Below are 25,441 nucleotides of genomic sequence, written 5' to 3' on the forward strand. Positions count from 1 at the left end.
CTTTACTGAATGCTTACATACATAAAGAAACTAGGCTATGGAAGAAAATTTATTCTTCATGATTTAGAGACAAAGAAAAACATTTACATTTTAATAGTAGAAAGTTTTTTTAAAAAAACAGCTATAATCCTTATTGTTTCCTAATGAAAGAGAGAGCTCTTGATGGCCATTCTTGAAATTTGATACTACACTCATGTCATGCTGCTGAGAGACCCATTTATTATTAGATGTTTAATGTGCTGAAATGTACTATTTACTGAAATAATAGTTAAATAACAGATATTATTATTTTAGCATCCTTCCATCAATAGCAGGCTCTTTTTGCCAATTGTGCTTTTTGCAAACTTTTTTTTTTTAAAAAAAAGACTAACAGTTCAATAGAATTATTCCATGTTGTTTTAAAATTGCTTGTTTTTTCAGATAGTCGTGGAAAAAAAATAGATCATTTTATTAGCAATTAGGATGTAAGATTAGGACTTAATTGCAAAACTGAAAAATTAGTTGGATGTCTTAATATGTTTTCTGTTAGTAGTTGCAACGAAGTTTCTATGAGGGGGTTGACTCTTTTATTACTTGTTTAGCGGTAACGTCACGTTTCTACTAACAAAACTCCTTTTGGATGGGGGCATTCAATGGATGTTAAATTGTGTAAAGTTTTTAAGTGTTACTCTGCAAGCATCTGTCAAAAGGGAATTGCAAGCAGATACGAAAGTTATCAAATACTGAGCTAGGATTTAAAGTTCTTGGAAGGGCTGCTGTAGAGGCTGGGGTATCATTTTTGACACATGGTCCTACCAAAACTGTAGCTTTTGCTATGGTAATCAATAGCTACCACATCTCAAAGACTTAAAAGTATCAGAAGCAGTGATGTTACCTAAGCAAGGAGTATAATAAAGGAGTGGACCCTTCCCTTCCATAGCTGTGTGAGAGTCTCTCATGCATCAGTTCACCATCGTTTCATTCCATCCATCCAGGAGACTCCACAGACACAGAGAGGACTATGTGGAAAGAAGTGCTGAGTTGGCAGATGGTTTGCTCTCAAAAGCGTTGAAAGACATTCAGTCCGGAGCACTGGACATTAATAAAGCAGGCATACTTTATGGCATACCTCAAAAAACTTTACTTCTCCACTTAGAAGCCTTACCAGCAGGAAAGCCTGCACCCTTTAGAAACAAAACTCGAGATTTCAATGACAGTTATTCATACAAAGACAGTAGAGAAACTTGTGCAGTGCTGCAAAAAGTAGCCTTGTGGGCAAAAGCTCAAGCAGAGCGCACAGAAAAAAGTAAACTCAGTCTACTTGAAACCTCAGAATTAAGATTCCCAACAGCTTCCAGTTACCTCCATCAGTTAACTCTACAAAGAATGGTCACTCAGTTTAAAGAAAAAAATGAAAATGTACAATATGAAACTTCAGCTCCAACAGTACAGTTAAAAATTCCTCAGCTAAGAATCAATGCTGTGCCCAAACAACAGCCTGATAGTGCTGGACTTCTGGATGTTATGTACCATGTTTCCAAAACCCCATCAGTCTTAGAAGGATCAGCTCTTCAAAAATTGAAAAATATACTCCCAAAACAGAACAAAATTGAATGTTCTGCATCTGTAACTCAGTCAAGTGTTGATTCATACTTTCTGCACGGGGACCTCTCTCCTTTGTGTCTTAATGCTAAGAATGGAATTGTTGATGGCACCTCTGAATCCACAGAAGATGGTCTAGATCGCAAGGATAACAAACAGCCAAGGAAAAAACGTGGTCGCTACCGACAATATGATCATGAAATAATGGAGGAAGCTATCACAATGGTAATGAGTGGAAAAATGAGTGTTTCCAAAGCACAAGGAATATATGGGGTACCTCACAGCACTTTAGAATACAAAGTTAAAGAAAGATCTGGAACGCTGAAGACTCCGCCGAAAAAGAAACTCCGATTGCAAGACACTGGGTTATTTAACATAACGGATTCAGGGACTGGCACCTGCAAAAATAGCAGCAAGCCTATATAGTTTCATTTGTTAGAAACCTCTGTGTGTGTGTGTGTGTGTGTGTGTGTGTGTGTGTGTGTGTGTGCGGCTGTGTTAAACATACACACATGAGAAACAGAAAAATTCACTTAGACAGAAGACAAATTTTACAGTTCAGAAACCACATACATGCCTTTTTGAAGAATAATTTTATTCAGGGTTTTCACTGTGGACAAAATGATAGAATCGATCACAATTGTGATAGTTTGTATTTAATATAATCCTTGTACAAATAAGTGGAAAAGATTCAGGTTTTATTCAGTAGTCAATAGCATAAAATGTTTGGAATAACATGTATTTGTCATGTGAAGCATTTTTTTTACTGATGAAGAGTGACCCTAGCCATTCAATAATCCATCTTATTAAGGAAATACATGATTAATACTTTGAAGACATTTATGCCTCAGAATTTTTCAGAAGTTGCAAGTAGCTGAAAATAATACAAATCAAGGGAAAATTAGGGGACAGTGCTAGTTTCTTAACTTGGAAACTAATGTGAAGTATTAGCTGAATATAGAATTTTCTATGGAAGAGAAACTACATAAAGGCTAAACATCTGATATAGATAAAGTTTCATTTTAAAAAGCGTGTGTTAGGTATAAAACTTGGTTCTTTTCATTTTATTGTTGGTTTAGCAAGAAATTGGTGTTTACAAAATATATACTTGTGAAAACTGACAATTTAGTGTAGCTATAGAATGATTATTAAATAAGATGGAATACTAAAGGCATAAAATTAACTGTTTTCCTTTAGTGTGGAAAATAAGCTAACTTGTAAGGGTTAAAGATGAAAGTTGGAATGCAGATTAGAGCATGTTCATAATGTGCACAGAATGAGCTTGAGAATGGTTATTTTGGTTTAAGTGTGCTGATTAGTTAGTTGGTGTTATGACTACTTACATTTTATTTAAGGATTGTGTAACACTCCTACTGAAAAACCTCACTGTAACAGTAATGTATTTGCTGCTGCGACATTTCAAAACTTCTTAGTTTATCAAAATGAACATCAGGTTTTCATTTTGGTGGGCCGATACATCATCACTTTGCTAATAACCAAATTTTACAGTTCAGGGTCTTATAGAATTACAGATATGAAACAGTGAAACTGTTTTGAATCTTCAGTAACTAGAGATTATTTGTATATTTACTGTTTGGAAGCCGGGCAGTTCATTTTAAATATATAACTTTTCATAGAATCTCAGAGGACCAGTTACCTTTAGATTACAGGTTTTTTTTAAATGAATTTCAGAGTATTCGTACTGGGCATGATCCTTCCCTGCAAGAAGAATCCCTTTGTGTTCATAGATTTACCATGCTCCACTTGGCTCTCCGCAAGCACCAAGCAGAGCACTAAGGCAGCCTGGGAGATGGGATCCAGTAGAGCCCTGCTCAGTCCAATTTTGCAAGCACCAGAGTTTATGTAACTTGACCAAGTGGGGCTGTGTGAACGTCTGGGACACAAGTACACATCCAGTCCCTGAAAACCACCCACTGTTCTACCTGTGAATTCACATGGGCTCAGGGCGTAAGCAGAGCAACAGGGTTGCTTTTGAGCCTTATGGAAATTCCTTGTGTGTTGGCAATGTGCCCCTTAAGGGAAGGATCATAGCTACTAGATTTTATACTATGTAACCTGGGTATACTGTCAAATCATATCTACATATTAATGGAGACATCCATGGCCTTTTTCATTGAAAAACTAGATTTTTATGGGAAAGCTTACATTTTTCAGACACTGTATCTATTTTGCCATGCATGTGTGACTGAACACATTCTAAGCAACATTTTGTGTAAGGTAATACTTTGAATTATACCATCTGGATTCACATGCAGTCATATTTTAAAAGTATGCTATCCACCTCAGTTGGTAACATTTCATAATAAACTATTGAGAGGGAAATCAGCCCTTTCTTATTGATTTTTTAAGAACTGGAGTGACAATATAAAATAAAGGTAACAAAACTGGTGTCTTAGTTCTGTGCTGAATCTTCTTCAGCTCTGTTGCGTATTAGAAAATCTTTTAAAGGCAAAATTCTGTATTAGAGAAATTAAGAGACCATCAAACATCAGGTGTCAAGGTCATCTTTAATTTTAAAGAACTAAGCCATATTTTTGTCAGGATTAGGATGATTAATTTGTTGTGTCTTTCCCAGTAGAAAACAGGATTACAGGTTTCACTGTCTTTTCTAGAACATTTTACTTGGAGAGCTATTGGGACTTAGTTTACTGCTTAATACAGGAGCCTGGGATCCTGCTTAGGCACCACAGCATCTCCATCCTTCTCGCTACTGTTCCTTGCTCCCCCTGAAAAACGGTTCCTGAGGGTCAAGAGAGCCTCTGGACCACTGTGTTACGTGACATAAGAGGGGGATTCCACTGTGAGGGGATTTCCCACTGATGCACTTCTTAGATCTCAGCCATTTTTTTTAATTTCTCAGACAATATTAGATTTTAGTCAGAGATATATATATCAAAGACATTACAGTACACTTTTAATATCATTTTAAAAGGTGGCCTGACCAAAAAGTGACAGGATTCATAAAATCAGGGATCATTTTGCTATTGACTTTAACAGTGGTAGTTTTATATGTAATATTAATTTTCAGCATTTTAGTACTTGTATTTATTTTTGGTCAGAAATAGTATATTAAAATATTTTTTGATAGTTTGATAATGCTCAACCTGTACGTTTTAAAAAAAGAAACGTGATTATTTCTAATGAATGGTCTAAACCTTTGATTATACAACTGAGGAAAGGCAGGGAAATGCATAGACTCCCCTTATCCACCCCTAATGTGTTCTTTTAAAAAGGTTGTTTAAGTTATAATTTTGAAGTACTTTTAAATTCAGTTACCAGATGCTACTTAGAAATTGACAAGTCTCTGAAAATACATATTTCAGCAGACTTTAAAATGAAGGTGAAAGCAAGCCCTACATGCTTTCTACTTATTTGAATGTTTCTCAAGTATTTTATATTAAAAAAAACAGTGCCTCTGTTTTTAGAACTACTGCTCAGTAAAGTTGTTTAAAACCATTTCTGGTAGCTAATGACTTTTATATTAAATTAAATTGTATATTAACTTTAGTAATACTGTTTTTTTAGTTGTTTACAGTACAAATACCTGTATTTGTGTGTTTTTTTAATTGCAGTATTTCCATTGTTGCAGTAATTTAGTAAAACTCTGTGGCTGCCTTGATTTTTGACAGATTTTGTTAATAACTGATTTCTAGGCAATTAGTTCTATTTATGCATAAATCAATTGCACTATAATTCATGAATTATTTATTACAATATTTTCTAATGAATTCCATGTATTTGTCTTGTGTTGTAAATGTACTGTAATTCTGTTTCCTCTTTGTGTTGTTATATTTCTAAATCTGATTGTATGAATTTGTTGATGTGTTTCTATGTTGTAATTTTTAGTAAAGCACTTCAATGCTTTTGCACATAAATTTACAAAACTGATGTGTCATTGATTTGCTCATTCAGTAAAAAGAAAAATACTTTTATGTTGCCTCATTTGATTTAATCTATGGGCAAGACAACAGTGGTATAACAAGCGCAAAGTTACAATAAGTTACAATTGCACTTTTTACACACTTAGCACAAACATTGACACAGGGCAATATTTTTCATATATGGGCCACTGCCTCTTGCGCAGATTCCATTTATTTAAATGGGATGTGTGCAGGATAACTTCTTGCTGTATTTTCCCCTATGGTTAGGGAAACCGATCAGTTCTGCAAATTTTACTAATTCATTTTCACATTTATAATCAGTTTCAATTTCCAGTATTTCGTAAATACCTGTATGACCAGATTAGGAAATCCATATTATTATAACATGCTCTTTTAAATGCCCATTTAAAGCCAACAAATAGCTTTTAAACGTTTCTGCACTATGTGGTAAAATAAAATGCATAGGACTAGTGGTAAATCTCATTACAATTTTCCCTTTAGTGTCAAAACAAAAGTAAAATACTGTTAACTGTGTAGCCCAGGCATCCCCAAACTTCGGCCCTCCAGATGTTTTGGACTACAGTTTCCATCTTCCCCAACCACTGGTCCTGTTAGCTAGGGATCATGGGAGTTGTAAGCCAAAACATCTGGAGGGCCGCAGTTTGGGGATGCCTGGTGTAGCCTAATCTATGCATGGCACTATATGTGCAGCGAGAAACAGTACTGTATTGGAAATTCAGCAGAGAAGCTAAGCTATTCTATGTATGTGTATGTGTCCTCAAGGTATATGTATGTACTACCTCCTGTTTCCTTTTCTACAATCTTTTTCACTAATGGAATCATACATTTATAGTTTATTTCTCTGCCATTCTTGGTGCCCTAATAACATGAAGCATGTCATTCTTTCACAATTACGGGCTGACATTTATATTTGAAGTGGAAAGGTCTGAGAAATTCATATAAACATTTTTAATGCATACATTTACTTGCAGAGATGATTTACTTTGTAAAAGTGAATAACTGGTATCATGCTAATCTAAACTATTGTGCTCCACTATTCAAGTTTATAGAACACATTCTGAAACTGAATAGTTTTGCAAGATGACATTAGGAAGCATGTCTTGACTTTTCCCATAGCCTTTTCAATAGGAGGTAATCTTGCACATATTGTACTAGTAATTTTGCAAATGGATAGTTTTAAGGGAAGAACTGTAGGGGGGGCGGGTAAACAAGTGTTTCTAAATCTTGTTACCCAGGATAATGGGGATGCAGGAGCAGAGGCAGCAGAAGGGAGGACCAGCAAATGGCCCCTCAATTCTGCCTAACAAATCCCCCCTTATTTTTGCTAAATTAAGCCTGATTGCAGTTTTGGATATGAACCCTCTGTTAGTTCTCCCGTTCAAATGCCCCTACATTAGCGTTGTGATAGAAACATGGTGTTGGGAATTGTGTTTCCTTTGCAATACAGTGGTACCTCGGGTTAAGAACTTAATCCGTTCTCCGTTCTTAACCTGAAACTATTCTTAACCTGAGGTACCACTTTAGCTAATGGGGCCTCCCGCTGCCGCCGCCATGCAATTTCTGTTCTCATCCTGAAGCAAAGTTCTTAACCCGAAGTACTATTTCTGGGTTAGCGGAGTCTGTAACCTGAAGCGTCTGTAACCCAAGGTACCACTGTACTTACTTATGCTGTGAATCCACCCTTAGCACAGCGTTTTGAGGGAAACCTATCTACATTTCCTGAACACAGGTCTTCTGTAACCCAGTGCAAATCTTGGGTTTTTATTATATCAGTTGCTTACTGACCTCTAGAGATTGTCTCCATTCATAGATGAATAGACTATGGCTGCTGAAGGGATTTAAAGTCCATCTAAATCAGTAAAAAGTCAGAGTGCTGTGAGACTTTTATATATGATCAATAACAGGACATCTTACTGTTTCTGTGTCACACTTATTTGATATGAAGTCAATGGTACCAAACCCACTTTGCATCACCAACACTATAATCGATGCACTACAGTTGCACATAAACATACATGAAGTAAATATTTAGCTTATTGGTCCTTATAGGCCACCATTACATAGCCTGACCAGCAGTGGTTTTCCAAAGTCTTTCCCAGCCCTACAGCCTCAGTTATTTTAGCTAAAGACATAAAATACTGTATGCTTCTAGGCATGTTCTCTATCACTGGGCTTTGGGTCTTCCTTTCTTTGGGCCTACTTCACAATTGTTATTCAGAGCTACCTGAGCCATCAAAAGTTGGTAACCTAGGAACACTTGACATGTAAATTTGGAGCTTTTAATCTGGTAACAGGGACTGGAATAGTGTAAATCTAGAGAAATTCTATATTATTTTTAGACAAGAGCAACACTATGCTTTACAACTTCTGAATCAACAGCAAAACTAATGCTACATGTGATCTGATAAGGTATATCTTAATTTTTTTTGCATTCTATAAGGTTAAAGCTATAAACATTAAATTTTCAAAAACAAAAATGGACAGCTAGTGTCATGTTCAGAGTTTGGTGATATGTTTGAATATACATACTTTTCTGAAACAGAATTATATTAATATAAGTTAACTTCTCTTAATCAGTACTTTTAAAAATATTGATAGATGTTAATGATTGAGGTTGCAATTCAGGAATGTTGTTCTTAAATCTGTATTTACTTTTTGCAATGAGCTATTAGCTTTTCAGTTTGAATTAATGATTAGGTAAGTAGTAACAGCTTTGAATATGTAGTTAGAGAAAATATTTAACTGGTTATTTTAGTTGAAGCCCTATTTAGTTCTATATAGATTTACTCTAAACTATAAAAAACTACATTGATTTCCATAGACTTGTCCTATAAATTGAAATATATGTGCACCTGGTTCCTTTTCATTTCATTGACTCAGTTGTACAGTGACTTTAAAAATGGTACCCACTACACACAGTTGTCATGTGGGCACCCATAAGGCCTTTCCCATTTATTTAAAATGAAGGACAACATAGTTCTAAAAGAGCAAGAGTTGACTGCCCTTGAAAGGAATGAGGAAAACCATTCATGTAAAGTTTTGAGTGAACTAAAGCACACAGGGTCCAAATTCATATACGCAGTGCAGATTTTAAAAGAATAGCCAGCATTTTTAGAACAATACCTGCAGTGGCTGGTTAAATATCCAACATTACACAGTATCCACTCAGTTTTGTTTTGTTTTATTTATTTTTATGTTTAGCAGACTGCTGCCTGTTTAGAAAGAGATTGGAAATAGTCTGGCCCAAATAAAGCTCTTTTAAGTAATCCTGATTTCTTAAATTCAAGATATAAAAGGAAATACAGCATTTTTCATTTAACTGGTAACTTAACCTAAATAAGCTTCAAAGGGAATTTAATATCAGTGTTTTACTTCCAGAACACATTTTTTTCAAAGTAAGGGTTGCTTAACAAATAGCTAATTTCCTGTATGGAAATATGACATTCTTGTAGGAAGCTCAATACATCTTGAATATATTAGGGTGGTTCACAGAACAAGATCAAAATATAAAACCAAAAAAATAAACCACAAAATAAAAACAAATATACAGTCATGTCTGATAAATTCAAATGTGTATGTTTTGCTCCATGTACAAGTAGGGAAAACCATCAACCAACTGAGGTTTTTTCCCTGTGCTGTGTGCTTTTGTAGCACAAAATGTACTTTTAGAACTCATGAAATTTGCTATTAAGACATGATATTTGTATTAGATATTTGCCATGTGTGAAGCAGCCCAATGTCCTATTGATTTAAATGTAATTTACTTATAGTTAAAATGTGATTAGGATGACAACCATATCGTGACTATTGTTTAAATTAAAATATTATCTCACTGGAGTAAATGAAGGCTTATTATTTCTATGGTTAGGCTATTTTATGGAAGCTGCAGTTGCATATTTTATATTGGAGAATCTATCTGACTAAAAATAATTTATTAGCCAAGCTTGAGTTTTTTTCACTGTTGTATCACATAATGTTAGCAGGTTCATTAATGTTGTATGTGTTCCATACAATGTATATGCAGAGCCTCAGTGGAAGTGTCACTTTTGAAATAAGAGTTTTGGTACCTTATCAGAATTGTGCCATATTTAACTGCAATTTCCTTTTTGTTTTGATCTGCTTTTCGTTTTCAGTTCAAGTGCAACAGATGATGCAAAATCAGAGGAAACATCTAAATTGGAAAGAGGAAATTCTGCTCTAAGCAAGGTTTTGGAATCGCTATGCTCTTATCATGGGCATCAGATTTTAGCTGTGTTGAAATTTTTAATCCAAGAATCGTGTATTGATTCTGTTGGTAGTTGCCAACTGCCACAAACTATATATTCAGAAGCATCTGAAGACGATGTGCCCATTCCAGTCTGCAGTTGTGATGGCAACCTGCAAACGAAAAGGTGCTGTTTACAAAATCAAAGAACAAATACTTGTTTGCCACCTCTGTCAGTCTATGTGAAAGACTTAGATAGTTTGTCACGCCAGTCTGTGACCGTTGGATATGTTAACACAGTGGTAAACAAAAGGAATCCCGTGCCTTCTAGTCCTCCTAGGTGTTGCCTCAAACAGTTAAAGGAGTGTAAGAGCCACGCAGCAAGAACAGCACTTTGTACGCATCTCATTTCAGCAGGGCAAAAGGTTAACAAAGCTAGCAGAGGCCATAGCCCTTCGCCACCTACATTATCACCTGTGGAAGCTGATGAATATGATTATTTGGAGGAATCGGTTGAAGGATCTCTAAATAGACTTGAAATGAATCGTAATCAGCCTCCTTCCCTGTCGCGAGCTGAAAGAAGTTGTTCTGTGTGTGAACCGGAAAATAAATTATGCATTGCAGAAGTGCCCGGTAACGAGGATAAGTCTTTTCTAAGTGCAAATCAAGAAACTAGCCTTATAAATTCTGATAAGCTTGAAAAAGTTGAAAATGCTGCCGCCTTTCAGGACTTAATGGATCGAATTAATGAGAAATTAAAATCAATCGAAACTACTGATACAACAAATCTTGCAAAATTTTCTAAGAGTGATGGGAGAACAGAATCTGATGTTAAATTACAGAGCTTCATATCCTCTCTTTTACATGATGCTAAGGCAAATGATTACAATTTTATGGAGTTGTTGAGCCAGCACGACAAGGAAGCAGAAAATAAAATTATCCAAACACGATTTCGCAAACGGCAAGAAACCTTATTTGCACTGCATAATTCCCCCGATTCATCACTGTTTAAAAGACAATCGTTGCAAATTAAGAGGGAGCTAGCCAGTTTGGATGAAACCTTCATAAGGAAAAAGGCAAATTCAGAAAGAAATGTGAAAAAAAATTGCAAACTATCACCAAACAAAAATGAAAATCATAGCACATCAAAAGATCATTCTTTACAAATTAATGAAAATAAATACCAGCTATTTTCTCCCATTAAACCAAAGTCTTTGCCAATAGGTGAAGAAGAGACAGTAGAACTACTACTGAATAATTCAGAGACCAATTCTGGTTCAGTGGCATTTTCAGAAAACAATTCTACAACATCCCAAACCAGCTTGGCTAAAATACATGGAAATCGTGAACTACATATGGATCCAGTCTCTGTGAAGGGAGATGATGATAGGATGTTGGACAGGACCAAACATAATGTTATTCCTCCTGTGTGGTGCTCTGTGTATGTGACAAACAATTTTTTATTTCAAAAATCCTTAAACGGGAAAAAACCTAACTGCATGGAAAGAGAAAAAATGCTTAAAGATTTACAGGCCCAAACGTGCAGCAACGAAGATATAAATAAGATTGTACGAAACACAAATCTACATGTTGTTGTAGAGCGTTTGGAAGATACAATAAATATGGCTCAAAAGACTAAAAAGCCATTGTTTAATGGTTATAAAATATCCAGCAAACTGAAAGATACGCACAAGTATGAAGCCAACAATAACGCTAAAAATGGTCTTCTTATTAGCATGAGTGAAAATGGAAGTACAGGACAATATGTACTGTCACAAGCTCATGCACCATGTAGCAATAATAGCAAACAGGAATGCCTGCCAACAAAAGAAGAAAAAGTGTCTGATGAAGGATATAAAAGCCCTTTGAAATCATCAGCATTTAATTCAGATTCATTGACTTACCATAATGAGGACTTGCAATCAAGTTCTGATGTGGGAGATAATTCTCCAGCACTAAATTACTCTAGTCCTATAAAACTTATGTTCCTTTCAGAGATTAATAGTAGCGAAGGAGTGAAATACACACTAACCTCTGTAAATGATTCTGCTAAATTAAACATTGACCTTTATTCTCTTCAGAGGAAAACAAGTGTGCTAGCAGGAAAACAATTGGAAGCTGTGGATCCTGGTAGAACTGTTTCTCTTGAAAACAGTCCTAAAAATGAAGTAAACTCTGTTTTTCCTACAGTTATTGCTCCCGAAACAAACATGGGTGAGCGTAAGCCAGATGAAGACCCTTTAGAACAAAGTGGCAATGGATCCTCTCTGAAAAGGAAACCGGGCCGACCCAAAAAATTAGGTCCTCAAGTTGTGAAGCAGATTAAGCGTCCAATTGGTCGACCGCCAAAGCCTAAGCTAGATGCTGAAAATGCCAATAATATAAGTGATTCCATCAGTGCTAGGAAAAAAAGTGTGAGCTCCAATGCAGAAGTTCTAGAGGACAACAATATTAACAAAAACATTACTGTGACAGTTGTCTTTGGAAGGTCACGAAGGACTAAGAGGTGTGTTTCTGAAGGTAGCCTAAATGTAGTCAGTTTGGTACCAAGTGCTCACAATCATGTTATATGTGAATCTGATCAAGTGAAGCAGAACTCAGAAACGAGGAATAGTTTGCCAAAAAACAGAAGTATGCAAAATTCGGCTACTGAACACAAGACCTCTGGCTATGAGTATGTTAGACCTTTAGAGAGCAGCCCAGTGCTACCATCCCATTGCAGCAATATCGTAAGACCAAAACAGAAGCCTTTAAATATAATTAGAAAACCTGGTAGACCAGCAAAAGTAAAAATATCTGGCATATCAGTGACTGTTAACCAGATTTCATCTCAGGAAAGGATAGTGAATATTAGCAGCTGCCTGCCTCCTTTAGAACAAGAGACTGTGTTAGAAAAACATGCGTCTCCTAAGAAGGTTGATCATCAATGCAATAAGTTGGATGTTTCAAAAAGCTTCCGGAATGATAAAAGTAAGGATTTTTCAGACGAAATTATTACAATAGCCCCAAGTAAACCCGAAATCCCTTTGAGACAATCTCTTAGAGATAGAAGACCATCATTGCCTTTCTTACAGTCCTTAGCATCCTCTAACTCACTGTCTTGTAGACGTGCCTTTCTACACAAATCCTACAAGCTCTGTTTGAAAAATGCTAAGAATCAAAAAATAAAACATTCAAACATGACACCCAAAGATACCTCAGGAAATAAGGGCCCAGAAAAAGCAAAAAAAAGTTCAGAGAATAATAAGTTTAGATTTGTTAATGAAATGTCATCAGATCCCACCATTTCATCAAACTCTTCCCTCAGATGGTGGGATCCTTCCATTTCTAATGATTCCTTGTTAAAAGAACTGAATAATAGATATGAACGGATAACAAATACTTGGTTGCACGTGAGCGGAGAAGAATTTGAAAAATGTCTCTATGAACAAGACTATAGCATTAAAGTATCAAACCCTTTGGACTCCTGCATGTTACAGCTTGAAAGATCTCCTATAAAAATGCTTTTCCAGAAAAAGTGTAATATAGATGAACTGTGCACATGGTTTATGCAAACTACGGAAACACAGTCACTGGCATTAGTGAGAAAGGCGAATGCTCGCAATCCTGTTGAAGTAATTAGTACACGACAATTTAAAATTGGAACAAGACAATGTGATTGTAATACTAGTCCTTTGAGAAAGCACTTTAAAAAATTTGCACTATCCACGCCATCAAAATCAGCAGGAAAGATACAAATCCTACATAAAATTGCCAGGTCTCAAGTCTTAAAGAGGAAACGTAACTTCACTTTAGCTAAATTAAGAAGAACCAGATTTGAGAATTTACAGCATGATCGGTGGAGACAAGTGAAAAAGCTGTATAATCATGGAGCAAGTGACTGGAAATCGAAGAAGAAGCATTTGCGATTCTTCTGCCAAAGCCAGTGTTTTGCTAACACAAATCAGGAGATGAACAACAAAATGAGCGCAAGCCATGAGAATGGTACAGTAGACACTAAATCGCCCGCAATTCTTGTAGACTCTCAGAGAATCACTTCAACTGGAAATGAAATCACAGGTGCATTTTATCAACAGAAAACACAATTGACAGACCTCAGCACAAAGCCTGGCTTGATAAATAATTGTAGACCAAGCACACAATCAGTATATCACAACCAAAACAATATTGGGAAAGCACATGCTTTTGGTGAAGATGACTGGAAAGACAAAACCTTTAAGGATTGTAGAATATTTTTGAAGAAAATCAACCCGGCCGAAGAGCAGCATTCTTTCAATAGCACTGTTGTTTGCACTCCGGAATCTGTAGGTCGTAGTGCCAGTCACGGCTACTTTCAGGGGAAAAGGCACTGTACTTTAAGGTCCCATTCTGCTAAGCAGAGAATGTCTGACAGGTGTGAAAAGGATGCTGAGGAAGCTAAGAATTTCAGCTTGGTTAAAGACCTGCACATTGAACAAGACTGCAAGAAGCCAAGCAAGCGTGTCACTTTTGAAGATGGTCCTGCTGAGGTCCCTAAGAAAACAAGCAAGAGGAGGAGGACACAGTACAAGCTCACCAACCTGAATATAAGAGAAAGGAATACGAGGCAATTATGCAGCACTGGCCAAGTACCAAGTTGTTACTCAAAGTACCAACTAGGTAAGTTTTATTTCATCTCCCCCTCACCCTTATACAAAATCTGTATTAATGTTCCATTAAAACGAGACAAATGAAAATGCTCTCTACAGAAGAGCATTATGATTATTTTTTTTACAAAAGTTAGGAACACAAAAGTGTTTAGCATTGCTTAATGTTTTGCTGTATAAAATTGAATTTCCCATTTGCTTTGATAGTACAATATTTTCAAGCAGGAATTCCCAAACTGGTCTGCAGATTACAAGCTTCGTTGAGGTGGTCCGCATTCTGTCTGTGGATTTGTGGTTGAAGGATGGGAGATGACATATCCATCACCTTAAATATACTGATATATAATTGTGTTAATTGCTTCTTTTATTTCTTAAATTGTATTCTTACTGCCTTGCAATTTGAATCCTGTGGAATATAATAAAAATACAATATATAAAGAATATAAGAAGCATTACCAATGCAATTACTAGCCATACAACATCTGACACACTGCTTTAGAAATGCTACAACAGGCAGGAAAATCATTAAGTGCTCTGCAATTTTCAATTTAAAGCATTTTGAGCAGAGCGTATACTAAATTCTGCTTCCTTTCAATAAAGTTTAAAGCACACAGTCTTTGTGTATATATGTGTGGCAATGAGGCTTCCTTGCACAGATTGGATACTATGGAAAAAGCATCTGTTGGGATAGAATGTATATCCCCTCCCTACTCTGATAGAGCCCAGCATTATGAAAACTAGACTGCTGACCACTTTAGCATGTGCATGTGCATTCTTGGAGAAAGCAGGACACACGCCAAGTACTGCTTGGTACAGTAGTCTAAGGAATCTGAATTCAGACAGAGAACTAACAGTACAGAGCTGGACTCTTTTCATTATAAAGGCATAATTAGAAAAGAAGGTTGGATGTGTAACTAAAAATAACATTTAATATGGGTATATAAGCAACAAAAGAAGATAAAATTTAAATCTGGACTAATTGGGAGGCGGTGGCTAATTTCCAGTTATTCAGAATGACAAATTGTAAATTGCAAGGAGGGGAGACACAACCAAATTATATTTAAAAATGCAGAATTATGCTAAATTGGGGAAGAGGCTAAAATGTTTAATTGCTTAGCTTATGCCCCTTTTCATTTATCTGTATTATTTCCAAGCCTATATTAACGTACTGGGGGATGGGGGTGGAGGGATAACTTGCATATTTTGATTTCTTGAGGACCATCTATCTTGAATGTGTCCTATCCATGCACTTTGAACCACACTGGTGGGGGGGGGGCGTTAGATAAATGAAATGTCTATAGCATGAAGTCATTGTTATAAGATGAGCTGCTCATTTTAATATTAATGTATGTATAAAGAGCTCTCTCATGGCTGCCAGTTTTCTTGGTAGGTTAGAGTTTGCCAGATTGCAACCCCCCCCCCAATCTTGCCTGTTTATTTAAATCCTAAAACAGGACAGCTGGGGGAAATGAAGGAACCAGGAATGAGGCAAACAATATTGTAGCCACATACTCTGCATTTAAAGGGGCCAGCAGGACCTCATGTTGTAATCTGGCAACTTTAGATATATATTCATGTGGTGGGGTGAAAATTCAAATTGCATAGCAAGCACGGATGTGTTAAAATTGGCAGCGGCAACAAAATTCTGCTTACTATAATAGCTGCTTTTTCAGGCATAGCTTTGTGATATCCTTTTAAGAAAAAGAAACTGATAACTTTTTCATAGTCTTTCATTATTTCACTTGAGACTTCTGTTGTGTTGTTTTTGTTCTTTCTCTGTTGTTCATAGTTTTCCATACTTACTAGCATGTAAAGGAAATAAACCATTGCTCGCTGGACAGTGCTGTAACCAGAGGAGACATCATATCAAATCTGCCTCCGTTTGTAATCCAAAGCTCTGATGGTATTAATTTTAGGCACATAATTAGATTCCACATGCCCTCTTCTAATGACCGTAAGAAAATGCCTCACTTTAAGTACATAGTCATGTATTTAGAATATTCATTTTCTCTCCGGTATTATTTTTTAAAAGTATCACCAAATCTGTGAATAATAAAACAAATTCATAACCAAACAACAATTCTGAAACAATTACATATTCCATGAAAACCCCATATTACAATTACCAAGACCAGGAATCATTGAACTTACATCAGAGGCTCAGGGAAATGTGAGTAATTAGATAGGGTTTAACAGCTGGCAGAAGCTTCCCAGAAGCCATATCTCAGTGGGAAGCTTATTCCAAGTTGCCACAAATGAAGGTCTGCAGGCAGTGGCATAGTTAATAGGGCCTCCTCTGAATATCTTAATGAATGGGCAGAATGGGAGAATGACATATATGTACAATGGCATTAATGTGAAACTTCAGTAATACAGGTACGACTTAAAGTATCTGTATTGCAATGCCAAATTTTCATCAACTGTTTCATGCAGTGGTACTTTTAGGAGAGGGAGTGTTTCAGTGCAATTATTTTTCAGGGCACCTGTATTTTTGAACAGTTTATTGGTGCTAAGCAATTAATGTCTGTTTTTTATAAGGAATTAACAATGCAAGCCTCTATATTTTTACTTAAAAGTAATTCCCATTGACCTCAATGAACTCTGAATTGCCATTCCGCTTCATTTGATGACCCCATGTTCTAGTATTATCTCTTTTCTTCATCCCATGTATAAAGAAAGCTATAAAGCCCTTGTTATCCTTTACTCACCTTATGAAAAATAGAAAGGGCCAAATGTAATAACCTTTCCTCATAGAAGTGTTTGTTCCAACCCCCCTGATCATTTTGGGTGCCCTTTTCTGCACATTTTCCAGCTCTACAATATTTTTTTAGAGATGCAGCTATCAGAACTATATCCAGTATTTTGAAGGTGAGTGCACCATTGATTTGTTTAAAGAAATTACATTGTTAGTGTTATTTCTAAACCCTTTTATAATGATCCCTAGCATATAGAATTTACATTTTTCAGGGCTGCTCAACCTTTTCATTCACACCCCCAAGAGCTGTTTCTCCGTTCAGATCTTGTCAATGTGCATCATGTTAAACTTATTTACAATGAATTGCCTTTGCCATATTAATGCCCATTCACTCTGCTTGGATAGATCTTTTTGGAGCTTGAAAATCCCTTCATCTTTACCACCCCAGACAATTTGGTGTTTTCAAGGAAATGTCATCATCTCACCTAACTCTAAATAATTTAGGGTGCAGTATAGCTCCTGGGGGAACCCACCTTCTCTTTCCAATGTGAGAACTGAACATTTATTCCTACTCTATTGCTTCCTGTTCTTTATCCAGCTACTGTTTCATCCGACGACTTGTCCGCTTGTCACATTGGGGTCACAAAGGAGTCTTGGGGGGGAGGAACTATCAAAAGAGTATTCAAAGTCCAAGTTCATAGACTGTATGGTTTTGTCCCTGTCCACATGCTAAATGACATCTTCTTTCCTGGATGTCTTTTAAAAATGTATGTTACATTTGGCCGTTTTCTAGTCTTCAGGTATAGAGCTGTTTTTAGGGACAAGTTGCATAGTTTTGTTAGCAGACCAAAATTAATAACATTTGAGTTCTTGAAAAGACTCCGGAGGGATAATATTTGCACCTGATGAATGGTTAATTTTTAATGGGTCAATAAGATCTAGAACTTCTTCTCATTGCCACTAATTGCCTTATTTTAATTTTATTATTTTTATTAAATTTGTATACCACCCTTCATCTGTAGATGCATATAGATATCAGCCTTAGCTTTTCACACTACCTTTGTGAACATACCAGTTTGAACCTGGTGCAGTGAAGACGTATGCAAAGAATTCAGTTTCTCTGCAGTCTCCTTTTCTTCTTTCGGCATCCCTTTCACTCCCTTGTTATCCAGCAGTCCAACCACCTTTGTGGCTGGTTTCCTAGTTCTGATGTAGTTAACTACATTTTCTTAATGTTTTTAGCAATATGCTGCTCAAATTCTTCTTTTGGCTCTCTTGTTTGCCTGCATTTCTCTTGCCAGTGTTTGTGTTCCTTTTTTGTCTTCCTATGGGCAAGACTTCCATCTTCTGAAGGAAGGCTTCTTTAATAGCTTCCTTGATTCTGCTCATTAACCACACTGACACCCTCAAGGATTTGGTGGTACTGTTTCTGATCTGTGGTATGCCTTCTATTCTTGCAGTTTTGAGCAGTTGTTTTGGAAAGAGTTAACACTTTTGGCGGTGCCATTCAACTTCGTTTTTAACCAATCTCCCCCTTTTACCATTTACCAATCTGCTCCCTAAATCTCTAGCAAATAAAACAAGTCTCAGCCTCTTCCCTGACATCCCCTCTCCTACAAGATATCTGGAGTAGGGCTGGGCGATATATCAATATATCATCTCAACACCGGTTTGAAGTTCACATCCATAGCTGCCAAGTTTTCCCTTTTCTCGCAAGGAAGCCTATTCAGCATAATGGAATTTCCCTTAAAAAAAGGGATAACTTGGCAGCTATGTTCACATCTTGATAATTGTTTCATAATATTTGAGCTGGCAATATATCACGAATCACAGTGTGTGTAAGGGCTAGGCGATACCTGGTTTTCAACATTGTGATAACTCACCAGCTAAACCAGGCATCCCCAAACTTGGCCCTTCAGATGTTTTGGGACTACAGTTCCCATCATCCCTGACCACTGCTCCTGTTAGCTAGGGATAATGGGAGTTGTAGTCCCAAAACATCTGGAGGATCGAGTTTGAGGATGGCTGAGCTAAACACTGCAATGTTATCACCAGCTAAATATTGCAATCTACCACAGTGTCTGAAATAAGGAAGGAACTAAACAGAGGCAAACAGGACAATGTCCTGGCAACTGCTACTACTTAAGGGTCTAAAACAGATAAATGACATTATTATCAATCATTACACACTGAGTGTATCTCTGTTTTAGACCCTTAAGTAGTAGCAGGTGCCAGGACATTCAGCCGGCAGGCCAAAATGAGCTCCTGTTGCTCGATTGCTGGTCCTGCCAACCTAGCAGTTTGAAAGCACGTCAAAGTGCAAGTAGATAAATAGGTAATACTCCAGCGGGAAGGTAAATGCCGTTTCCATGTGCTGCTCTGGTTCGCCAGAAGCGGCTTAGCCATGCTGGCCACATGACCCAGAAGCTGTACACCGGCTTCCTCGGCCAGTAAAGTGAGATGAGCGCCGCAACCCCAGAGTCATCCGCAACTGGACCTAACTGCCAGGGGTCCCTTTACCTTTTACCAAATGGTATTATTCAGGACAATCCAAAGTATGGTGATGAGTCATAGTGAATACAAATAATCTGGGACTGCCAGCAGGCCTGCTGGGAGTCAGAAACAGCAGTGGCAGAAGCAGCTTGCCATGGTCGCAGTACAGGTTGACAGTAGTGGCGACAACCTGCAAGGTCTCACGGCAGCACAATCAGTGGTGGCCTGCGAGTCCTCGTGGCTTCTTCCACCGTTTCCTGCCACCACTGCCATGACGATGCTTCGCAGGCTGATTATTGTGCCCCTGCTGCCAGGCTGCCACTGCTTCTGCCTGACCCCTGATGCTGTTGGTTCTGCCACTGCCAGGCTGCTGCCGTTTGGGCTGCCTCTTAGCCCTCCTGGCAGCCCCAGATTATTTGTATGCACTACCATCATTTATCAGTTCTAGACCCTTAAGTAGTAGCAGTTGCCAGGACATTGCATACCGTATTGGCCAGAATATAAACACACCCGCAAATAAGCCGCACCTTTAAAATTCAAGGCTTATTTGCGGGTACGGCCCCTCTCCTGGCACTACCGTCCTGAACAGGGGGTGGCTGATGCTCGGTTCCGAGCGTGTTGCGCACCGGCCTCCCAACACTACCGCCTCCTGGCAATACCTCCCCAGGCTGGTACCGGGGGAGGCTCGGGAATGGCGGGCGAGCTATTGCACCATGCTCCCAGGCTGCTTCCTTGGGGGGGGGGAGTCATGCTTCTTTGCCAGTGCCCTTCCTTATGGCGGCTTGGAAGAGGCGGTCAGGACGGGTGCAACGGTTGTCCCAAACCCCTGAAGGCCCTCGTGGCCAGCTGTTTCAGCAGTGGTACCGTAAGGTTGCGAATATAAGCCACACTTGTAACTTTTACCAGTTGGAAAATTGTGGCTTATATTTGGGCCAATATGGTAGTTCCTTCCTAGTTTCAGATATCGTGATATATTGCGATGTTTAACTGGTGATATGTCGCGATATTGAAAAGCATTCATCGCCCAGCCCTAATCTGGAGTTTATCTGCTATGAAATATCACACAATTAGGCTAGATGGCAAGGGGCTAGTCTCTAATCCGGTTGCCACCACTAGAGGGGTAAGACAGGGCTGCTTGCTTGCCCCTGCCCTATTTAATTTCTATATTAACTCACTAGTGGCCCATATGACCAATGCTGCTTTCCACCCGCCAAAATTAGCAGGTAGAGCCTTGAATGTCCTCCTGTATGCGGATGACGCCGCCCTTTTAGCTACCTCCCCCATTGGGTTAAGGAGGATGCTTCGAGCTCTTCATGAATACGTGACCCAACACGAGCTCCATCTTAATTATGCCAAGACCAAAATAATGGTCTTTGCTGCTCGACCAAAACCTAATTTGTGGTCAATTAATGGTATTCCCATAGAGCAGGTTAGTTGCTTCAAATACCTGGGTCAGATAGTTCGATCAAACAGGTCCTTCTTGGCACACAGAGAATATATAGCCGCAAATGCTTCTAAAGCAGCTCTGTTGATTAGATCCCTGTACTCCAAGAAACAGGCACAAACAGTGGATGTTGCCCTGCGACTCTTTAAAATGAAAGTTCTCCCACTACTTTTGGTGGGCATTGCCTTGGGTACGCGTAGGGACTTTGTAAGATTGGAATCCATCCAATCACAATTCCTCAGGGCCATTCTCAGGATCCCCCCTTCTGTTGCGGGTGCGATCATGAGATTGGAGACCGGTTGCCAAGCCTTTACGTATGTGGCCCTGAAAGCGAAATTATGGCTATGGCTCAAACTATGTTTCAGACCGATGGGTTTGGCCCCCCTGATTCTGAGGGATAATTTTAAATCTCCATGGGAAAGGGAAGTGGTAGAGGAAGTGCAAAAGTGCGGTCTGTCCTCCCTTTATATTGAGTCCATGACGTTCAGTCGCGCTAAAGCGATGATCGCTCAGAGATTGGGGGATATCGCCAGACAGGAGGACATAGCCCGCGTGAAATCTGGGATGTTTTTAGGGGAGCAGGTGTATCGGTCTGCACCAGCCCGTTACCTGGCGGATATCCACTACGTGGAATACCGCAGACTACTTACTGCGGCTAGACTGAATGTCCTTGATTCGGCGGTTTTGAGGGGAAGATTTGGAGGAGTCCCATATGGTCAGAGAATGTGCCATTGTGCCTTGGGTGAGGTAGAATCCACAGAACACATTCTACTGAGTTGTCCCTTTTATAATGATTTAAGGCAATATCTTATAGACCCGTATTTATCTCAGTTTAGTTCCCGACCAAGAGAACGGCAGGCAGCATATTTGCTAAACAAGCCCACTGGGAAAATAACCTTCTCAGTGGCTAAATTCCTTTTCCTGGCGCTCAAGTGTCGGAAACGTATAATCGAATGTCTTGATGTGGGTTACCTGTAGGAGGTTTAGTAGTGCGGTCATACCCCATTTATGTATCCTGCTGATGCCCTCAGTTTTATATTTTTATGTATCCCGCTGATGTCTTCAGTTTTATATTTTTTATATTTTATGTATCCTCCTGATGCCTTCAGTTTTATATGTTTATCTTTGTATTGTGAAATGTTTTTGTTCTGACTATCGGTCGAATAAAGTATATTGATTGATTGATCACACATTTTATGCCGGCAGACCTGACACCTGCACCTGCCAATTGCCCAAGTAACCAATGCTGCTTTGGGTGTGCACTGGGGTGATGACTTTTTTACAGCCTCATTTCCTTGTATCATAATTTGAGGAGCTTTCATTAAAGATTAGATAAAATCTTACTTTCAAAGAGATTTGATTAAAAAAAACAACTCACGCACAAAATGATGTAAACATTTTTATTTATCTGTTTTTTGACCATTTTTGAAGTCACTGTAAGCAGATATAAAATTGAACCCAAGCTTTAGAGTCACATATATACAACATTATACAGGGTCATCAAACACACAAGGAAGCTTTTTTTAGCTGCAGAGGACAGTGTTTTGCTACCTCTCCTGTAGGTTCTTCTCCCAGCATGCCCGGCAGGGTCTGCTGGCAGAGTTTTGAGGTCCCCAAAAGGGGCTTTTACCTTGCTCAAATGTGACATTTGTGTACCCTATGTTGCTAAGAACACTCCCCATTGTGGAATGTGGTGTTGTGTCCAAATTTGATACGAAATATATATAGAATTGTTAATACAATTTTATGAAATGGTAAAACGGCATAAAAAAAAATTAAAAACGGTTTGTGCCTAACCTTTTTAAATATTTCAATGGAATATACCTCATTTTAGTCATTAATAGGCAAAAGAAGTCATCACCCTATTATGCACTTGCCACCAGCCACCCTTTCCTATTATGTTTAACTGCTTTCTCCCACAGTCCTCTAATGTGAATTAGAGAAGCAGAAGGACTTGCACTTCATTTTGTGATCAGAAGATGATAGGTCAAAATGTTACCCAAATATTAATACGTTGTGCAGATTGGTTGATGAATCAATTCATTTTGGTGGGGGGGGGGGTGTATGTTACTGTCCTGTACCGAAAGCATTGCTATAGTTTGTCGTTCATTTACATTTTTCAAGAAAGAAGTAACACCTAAAAAGTAAACAATAGAGTGACAATGCAAAACACTATAGCTTAGTATTAAAAAATGACCAGCAATTACTGATAAATTGCTGATGAGTACAATATCAGCAAATCTAGTCTTCTGCAAACCTGTTTTATAAGACGTTAAAAATAAAATAGCAATAGATACCTCGAAACGCACTGCTGCTTTACAGTTTGACCTTGAATGTCACCAAAATCAGGGTTTATTATTAATAGGGTTTATGTACAAAATGTCTACAGCAAGTATAGTCAACTAACATGGACACGACCCGCACCCAAATGTGTGCCACCTGAAAGCACTGCTGCCGACACTCTGGGAGAGGAGCTAGGTTTTCCTTCTCACTGCCCCCTTAACATGGTGCCTCTCTGGAGCTGGAGAGCACAAATGCACTATTTTTTCCAGTAACAGGTTTTTCCAAATGCTATTTGCCACGAGGTCGAGGGGGGGTTACCAATATAATGATTAGGGGGGGGGCAATGGTGATTCCCTGCTCCTCCTAATATTTTGTCACATTGTTAATGTAACATGCATTAGAATCCCAGCTCATATGCAAAGTTTTAGATAAGACTTGCAAAAGAAAGCTCTTGCCACACACAGGCATCCCTAACTGGATTATTTGCCTTGTCTGCTGTTTCTCTTTTCATCTCATTCTGGGGTTTTTCCCCTCGTTCTGTTTTTTGTTAGCTGAGGATGTGAATCTGCCCCGGATGCTCTTGCTGAGCTGGGGACAAAAATCCTTTTCGAAAGTTTCAATTCCAGTTATTTTTCTACAGCTGTGGGAAAAGATAAAAGCAATTGGCCTTATTTCAAATTAGCTTTGAGTGTGAAATATTGGAACTTACTTAAGATGAGATACCAAAACAAACACTGGTTTTATGTTAAGATGAAATACTAAAACTACATAATGTCTGTTAACTCTGATACCCTTTTTAGGGGGGGCCAAATAAGCTACCTACAAAATCAGGAGGAAAAGGAACAATCAAGCCAAAGTTACTCAATGGGGCAGTAGAATCAGAGAATTGTAGGGACTGTGAGGGTCATCTAGTCCAATCTCCTGCAGTGCAGGAATCTTTTGCCCAAGATGGGGCTTGAACCCATAACCCTGAGATTAAGAGTCTCGTGCTCTACCAACTGAGCTGCGTTAGTAAATCCATAGGATTTTGAAATGCTTACTTTCAGCGATGCAATGCCCCGAATAGTTGCCTATCTAAACTAGGAGCAGATTTGATGTCTCTTTAACTGGTCACCATACATTGATCTGTGCAGCCAAAGACCTCCAGAATTAAGATCCAGATGTGCATGGGCATGTACAAATGGGAGGGCAGGTGTATCAGAAGCGGAGAAAGAACTTTCTTAATTCTGGTAGTCAGCTCTCTGATTTTGTGGGTTAACTTGCAGGCAATGAAGCCTGATAGAATGTTCAAAAAGGGATGAATGGACGAAGATGTTATTAAGGTGAATTTAGGGGCTTGCACAGCTGATGCTCAGGGAAGAAACTTCTCTATTCATCAGCTGTGAAAGCTGGAAGGGCGGCAGGGCTTTGTTGAGCCGCTAACCTGATACACAGGGAAACTTTCCCGCACATCTGCTAAGCAGCCGCAAAAGGCCTCTGGCTTGCAAGGAGACCCTCCCTGGAGCCCAAAGGGGACATCCTCTTCAGGCTCCATGGAGGGTCTCCTCAGGAGTAGAAGGTGCAGCAGGGCTTTACTGAGGCTCTTCAGCCTTCTAGCTAACAGCTGACCCATGGGAAAGCGGCTACTGTTAGCTGGAAAGCCCCACTGCGCCTCCGACTCGGAAGGAGTCCTCTTTGGGTCCTGGGAAGGGTCTCCCCGTGAGCCAGAGGTTTGTTGAGGCTGTTCAGGTCAGCTGCTCAACAAAGCGCCCTGCTGCCTCTCCAGCTCTCACTTCATTGCGTGTCAGCTGTGCAAACCCCCATGTGTCTGCAGCTCCTACAAGCCGGAGGGACAACGGGAGCCATGACCAGCTCAGCTGAGGTGCAGGGAAGCTTTCAGCAAGCCTCTGGCTTGCAAGGAGGGTTGGTCTCCTCGCGAGCCACTGGGAATCTCCAGGGTGCTCCCCATTCTACATTATTTCACTGATGCACACAGGGGTTCAGAACAACCCCTGTGTAAATGGTTATCTCAAAACAGAGATAAATGGAATACGCTTCCTTGGATGATGTAAATACCTTCAATTGATAATTTATGTAATAATATAATTGATAATTGAGGCAATAATATAAAGTTTTACAACACTATGTATGTGGCTCCCTTGCAAATCACTGACAGACAAATTCTGAATTTGTAAGCTTTGGACAAAGGTTGGG

The 25,441-nt window shown here is 38.7% G+C and overlaps 1 protein-coding gene across 4 annotated transcripts in view; it reads left to right on the plus strand.

Annotated features, from left to right (window-relative positions):
- LCORL (ligand dependent nuclear receptor corepressor like) overlaps window positions 1-25,441 on the plus strand; it is a 64,739-nt gene that overhangs the window by 32,181 nt on the left and 7,117 nt on the right. For 2 of the 4 annotated variants that reach the window (XM_035111647.2, XM_035111648.2), the window contains exon 7: window positions 9,638-14,346. The exons of 1 other annotated variant lie outside the window; for it this stretch is intronic. In XM_035111647.2, coding sequence (XP_034967538.2) covers window positions 9,638-14,346 — 4,709 coding nt within the window. One more of the 4 variants, XM_035111649.2, reaches the window with a different exon arrangement.

The sequence above is a fragment of the Zootoca vivipara genome, chromosome 9, assembly GCF_963506605.1.
Source record: "Zootoca vivipara chromosome 9, rZooViv1.1, whole genome shotgun sequence".
NCBI lineage: Eukaryota > Metazoa > Chordata > Lepidosauria > Squamata > Lacertidae > Zootoca > Zootoca vivipara.